General features: G+C 40.3%; 1 protein-coding gene and 2 non-coding genes across 3 annotated transcripts; all 3 read left to right on the top strand.

Moving 5' to 3' along the window:
• The first annotated feature begins 821 nt into the window (after positions 1-821).
• rpl10 (ribosomal protein L10) lies at positions 822-5,032 on the top strand. Its single transcript, XM_075476152.1, has 6 exons — positions 822-929; positions 1,808-1,866; positions 3,027-3,134; positions 4,051-4,189; positions 4,368-4,530; positions 4,823-5,032. Exons 1-6 carry the CDS (start codon positions 907-909, stop codon positions 4,976-4,978), a joined length of 648 nt encoding a protein of 215 aa, XP_075332267.1. The 5' UTR covers positions 822-906; the 3' UTR covers positions 4,979-5,032.
• LOC142390991 (small nucleolar RNA SNORA70) lies at positions 2,727-2,860 on the top strand. Its single transcript, XR_012770510.1, has one exon. It is a non-coding gene; the product is annotated as a small nucleolar RNA SNORA70 (small nucleolar RNA).
• Positions 4,610-4,743, top strand: LOC142390992 (small nucleolar RNA SNORA70). The gene has a single exon (XR_012770511.1). It is a non-coding gene; the product is annotated as a small nucleolar RNA SNORA70 (small nucleolar RNA).
• Positions 5,033-6,184: the final 1,152 nt, after the last annotated feature.

Here is a 6,184-nt window from a genome sequence, read left to right as displayed (position 1 = left end):
CTAATTAAGCAACTAATTAAAACAATTTGAAAGAGTATGCAGGAAAGATTTTAATTAGATATTTTAAGACAACTCGAATTCAAAGTATATAGAAAGAAACTTAACATCAAGATTTTATAAAAGCTATGAACAGATGACACACCACATACATGTCAGACATGTAAAGGTATAAATGACTTGTAGGAAGATTCAATAGGAGATATTTTTCACACACACACACACACACACACACACACACACACACACACACACACACACACACAATATTATTTACTTTATATCTATACATAAATAGAAATAATATATATCTGTGTATGTGTGTATGAAATAAATTGACAGGTCTTCTAGACAGACACTTCAAATTCAATGAGATACAGCAATATGTGGAGGAATATGTAGAATTTTAAAAAGTGAGGTCAAAAGGGAGGTGACATTTGGAAAAATACGGAAAGATTTCACAATAATAAAAACGAACATCTGGCAGATAAAGCACATCAGTCAGGTTAGACGTGGAAGGGACAGTAGAGGTCGCCCTGCAGTCTTTTTTTCTCACCAAGTGAAAACTACATTTCCCAGCATTCCTTTACATCTTTCAAACCTCAAATTATTGTTATCTTTTTACAAATAAATTAATCAAATTTTCTATATTAAAAAATATATCGTAAATTAACGCCATTGGGAATAATTTTATGATTAATTTAAAATATTTTTGACGACTCGACCTTCGTGCTCATGACGAAGCGGAAGTAGATTCTTCTTCCTTTCCTCCATTAGGTGAGTGCGTGGTGGGAGCGCGTTTTCTTCGGCTCTCCATCAAACAGGCAGAATTAAAGTTATTTTTCATACATCTTAGCGCAAGTTTGATTAACTAACACGTTTGTGTGTGCTGATTTTCAGATTGCAACCATGGGCCGCCGACCAGCCCGCTGGTAAGTCCGATCCTCGAATAGTTTGAGCAGGGCCGAAAAACGGAAAATGGCAGCGGCTGCGGCTAGCACCATGTGGACAGTGCTAATATGCCGGCAGGCCTTCTAATAGACCGTCTTATATTGGTATTAAAACGTAGTGATTTATTGGAAAAATGTTAGTGTTGTCTGTTGTCACCACTTGTTTGAACTGACGTTGTCATAAAGTCAATTCTCCTCCGTTCAGCGTTAGCTTGTTGAGCTAACACCAGCTAGCATGATGTTGGCTAACCAATCTGCCTGTTGGGAGTTTTTTGGAAGATAATTTACATCTGCGGCATATAAAACCGTGTAACGACATGAAATGGCTCTCTTTCACTTATATAATGCCAGTTAAAGCGGATGACAATCGCAAGCTTTCGGTTTGTTACCAGAAACGACTTTTAACTGAAGTGGTCCGAGGTTTCAGAATTGAAATGTCGGGTTTCTGCCCATCAGGTCATTCAGGAAGATACACACAGGGAGACTGTAGTGGTTTGGTAAACGTTTTACTGCCATTAGCAAAACTTAGTAAGCGGTTCTCAGTCTATTTACATCATCTTTTCTTATAAAGCATCTAACCAGAGCAGCACTTTTGTTTTGGTGAAATTTACCTTCATCACCACAAATACTTACTTAGCTCCACATGTGGATTTATCTGATGCTGCAAAATGTTGTTGTACGTCTTTTTGTTTGTCTGACTTGGGTATTTAAAACTAAAATTTCCAACAAATACTAAAGCTGTGTAAAACATTGTAGTTGTTACTTGTTTACATCTGGTTTAGTTGTGTTTTAAGCAGCAAAAACGGAGGGGTGTCTTTGAATTAAACCCTCACTGACTAGTTACACTTTCTCTCCCATAGCTACCGCTACTGCAAGAACAAGCCCTACCCCAAGTCTCGCTTCTGCAGGGGTGTGCCTGGTAAGCTTTTTAAAGTTCTTATGAGTTACGCTCAAAGTTTGAAAGCAAGTTGCCTACTTAGTAAAGTTGTTTGAGTCCCTTTTTGGACAAATGTTGCTTTTCCCAGTAATCTGATGGCAACCTGACTGGGAACCCTGGTGCTCGTCTTTGCCAGTTTGTGATGACTTATTTCACTAAGACATATCTTGCAACGTTAAGGCATCACTTCTGATACAACACTTACCCAAAGTGTTGCAGTGACGTTAATAAAAAATTACAAAGTTGTCTTAATTTTGTTTTTAAATTAACAGCACTGTCCAAATTCTTTCCAAAACCCAATGGATTTTCCCACATTGCTTGCACAAAATAAGTGGAAGAAAACTGCTTAAAGTTTGCAGCAGTAATTTTAAGTTGCACTGCTCGTACATGCTCAGTATACAGCAATATATGCCATTTGAGAAAAGGGTTTAATGGCTACACTCAGCTAATAAAAGTCACAAGTGAGAATCTACTGAGTTCATAATGTTAACTGGAAAATAAGCATGCAGAAAAACAGCATTTTGAGCTGCTCTTACACTGCTATGTTTAACACAACCACAGCACACTTGACAGACTGAATTATTTCAATATGCCACTCCGTTGAAGGCGAAGTATGGCTCAATAAAGGCTTTAGCAGTATGCGTCACCTGATGTGCTGTCCAATCCCACGTGAATACTGAATATTGAGTGTGTGCCATTGTTCTGTAAGACAAACATGACCTGCATCAGACTGACATCATGATGATGTTTTTAAAGCCATTAATGTTGCGTATCATGGCTGGAAAAAGGTGTAGTTTAGCTCTTGCCATTGAATTTTGAGATGATGTGGCGGTGTGTTTGTCCTGCAGCTTATTAAGCCGACCAGTCTCGCTTGCAGTGCGGTTCTGGTGTGCAAAGGCTGCAGACAGTGACTCTTTGGTTGTGTATGTCCTCAGCTGCGAGGTGCTGAGTGCTTTAAGGGACCACTGAGACAAAATATTGTTTTCCTCCTCAGCTTGGATGAAAATTGATACTCCACTGCCTCCACCTTTTGACGTTGGTGTTGGCTTCATCTAATGTTTTAGGACTGCATTTTGGAGGAACTCTTGTGGTTGTCTTTTGTTAACTTCAGTGTTGTATCCTGTCTCTTTTTACCACTTTAGATCCCAAGATCAGGATCTTCGACTTGGGCAGGAAGAAGGCCAAGGTAGATGAGTTCCCTCTGTGCGGCCACATGGTCTCTGATGAATACGAGCAGCTGTCCTCAGAAGGTGAGGAGCCTTGGCCAGACTCGTGCATGTAATTTAGTCTGGAGGTTTGTGAATGGGGTCTCCTCCTTTGTTCTTTGAGCAAGCAGGGAATTGAACATGATTTACATTGTTTGACATTTTTGCCACTGATTCATTATCATTTGCATATAAACTCGTGTCTCCAGTTAACTCATTGGCTGCCATTGACGTCTATAGACGTCAATTTAAACACAACCGTTGACTGCCAAAGACGTCAATTGCGTTTTTTTAACGGAGCGGGCTGGGGAACAATCTAGTGGAGTTTGTCACTAAATCTTAGGCTTGTAAACACTAAACAGAGAATAAACTGGCAAAATGACCCGCTAGGTGGCAGCAGTGCCACTTTGCACAAAAAAAAAGCTTGTTTTCGCCTTTTTTTTTTTTTTTTTTGTTGGTCAAACCAACCTATGTTCTACTGTCTATTACTAAAGGACTGAAAATGGTAGAAACAAACTTTTTTTTTCCTGATGAAAGAAGAGAGTCTACTCTTTCTTTTGGTAATTTCGGTATGTACATAGTCATAAGACACACTTTTCTGTGGGTCTTGGAAAATCAGTCAAAATACTGTAAAACACTTGGCAGTTTGGGTCTCTGCACTGAAAATGGCTGGCAGCCAATGAGTTAAGAGGAGGTGGACATGTTGCGTACAGTTTAGTGTTTAAATGCATGCACTGGGGGATGTTTGTAAGGTGCTTGCTATACAGATGATATCATGAATGTATGTTTTTTTGCACAAAGACGTCCGTCTGTAATGAGTTTGTTTGGAGAAAACTAAGAAACTTGCACCAGAAACACTGATGGGATGTACTATGTAAAAACGAAAGAAATGGTCTCTTCTGAAAACTGCAAAACAAGCCACATGATTTAACTCTACTCAACTCTTCCTCACCTTCTGTAGCCCTGGAGGCCGCCCGTATCTGTGCTAACAAGTACATGGTGAAGACCTGCGGTAAGGATGGTTTCCACATCCGCATGCGCCTGCATCCCTTCCACGTCATCCGCATCAACAAAATGTTATCCTGCGCTGGGGCTGATAGGTGAGAATCTACCACCTGTGTTTGTATGTAAGTGGTGTTCTCTGAATAATCACAGGCCGACGGGATGATTTGGAATTCCTTTAAGTTTTATTTATTTACCAAGAGGGATTTTTACAGACGGGAATCCTGAGAATTTGATCGATCGTTTTGCAACATGTTCCTTTGTTGTGTTCCTCAGGCTCCAGACTGGAATGCGCGGTGCTTTTGGGAAACCACAGGGCACCGTGGCCCGTGTGCACATCGGTCAGGTGATCATGTCTGTGCGTACCAAGGCCCAGAACAAGGAGCATGTGGTCGAGGCTCTGCGCAGAGCCAAATTCAAGTTCCCAGGTCGTCAGAAGGTAAATGAGCCCGACGCACAGCGACTCTTATGTTGGCCACTTCCTTTTACCCATAAACAAGTAGAAGTGATGGTGAGCACTGCAGCTTATTAAGCCGACCAGTCTCGCTTGCAGTGCGGTTCTGGTGTGCAAAGGCTGCAGACAGTGACTCTTTGGTTGTGTATGTCCTCAGCTGCGAGGTGCTGAGTGCTTTAAGGGACCACTGAGACAAAGTGCCTTTTAAAAGTTATTTTATTTCAGCTGTTGCTTCTGACTCGTAATGACGGACTTTTGCCATTGATGTGATCTCCAGATCCATATTTCCAAGAAGTACGGCTTCACCAAATTCAACGCCACCGACTTTGATGACATGATGGCAGAGAAGCGTCTGATTTCTGACGGCTGCGGGGTGAAGTACATCCCCAGCAACGGTCCTCTGGCCCGCTGGAAGGTCCTGCACGCCAACTAGAGACGCTGCAAACTTTCTGTGTCCACTCGACTAATAAAAGGGTTTGATTGCTAATGCGATTGTGGTGACGGATTTTATTCTCCTTTTAAAACCGTTTTTAATCTTCATCTTTAGTACAACTAATGTTCAGACTAAATGAGTGGAAATCAAACTGCTAAATGTGTCAGTCTGGTAGCTGCTTTTGTTAAAGGTTTTTATCCCTAATGATACCGCACAATAAAACATAAAATCTGCTCCACTCACAGATTGAATATTGCAAACTCTGGAACTTTGGTGACTTGAGAATTCATGAATGAGGATACAAATATTCATGAGGTGGGAGGTGAAGCAACTACCCTAAAATTCCAGACTAAAAGCTGCTACTTTTTTCCCAGGCTTTGAGCACCGCGGCTTATAATAGTTTTTTTTCATGCCTCCGAAACATTTTGCCTCTTAACGTTAGACCAATTAAATTAATGAATAGTTCAAAGTGGTCCAATGAAATTGTACGTTAAATCAAACTCACTCACTTACACCACTAAATTATTGTAAATCTGTCATTTGTACTCACCCTCAACATGGGAAACGAACAAAGAAATGCAAATGATGCAGCTTTTAAATTGAAGGCGACCAATCTGCCTGTTGAAGAAAACAGCTGCTGCTTGAAATCTTGGCATCGATGGTGGAGGCGCCAACATGAAGAACTGAGTCTATGCAAAAAGACGACAAAAGCTTTCGGGGTAATCATTTTCTTTCTAAAATTAGAGGGTTTATATTCAGGGGCGCCCTGAAGTCCGGGATTTACGGTAGATTAAACTGAGCAGGAGTTACAAATCATGACCACTAGAGGGAGACACACAGTCGTATCATGAAGTCAGAAATAATATACTTCTGGTAAAAACCTAAAAAATAAGTCTGAAGCGCTTTTTTTTGGCCCGTACAGTTCTGTCAATACAAAAAAAAAACTAAACATACACCAACTTTAATTTTAAAAGTTGGCAAACATTTCTAAGAATGAATTCCTCCTTTTTGTTTGCGAGTACTTCAGATTTACAGGTACATCTGTTTATCTTTGATTTAATTTCCACATTTGTAGCTCTCGCTGGAAAAAGCTTTAGCAAAGTAATTTGTTTGTATTTTACGCTCATTAAATCTTGTTTTTTCTCCTTGTAGTCAGAGCTTTAAAGGATAAGACCGGTTTTTTGACATTGGGCCCTTGATTTCACA

Source organism: Odontesthes bonariensis, chromosome 10 (assembly GCF_027942865.1).
Source record: "Odontesthes bonariensis isolate fOdoBon6 chromosome 10, fOdoBon6.hap1, whole genome shotgun sequence".
NCBI classification, from domain to species: Eukaryota; Metazoa; Chordata; class Actinopteri; order Atheriniformes; family Atherinopsidae; genus Odontesthes; species Odontesthes bonariensis.
Note: the sequence above shows the minus strand (reverse complement) of the source record. Positions and strands in the feature narration are given on the sequence as shown.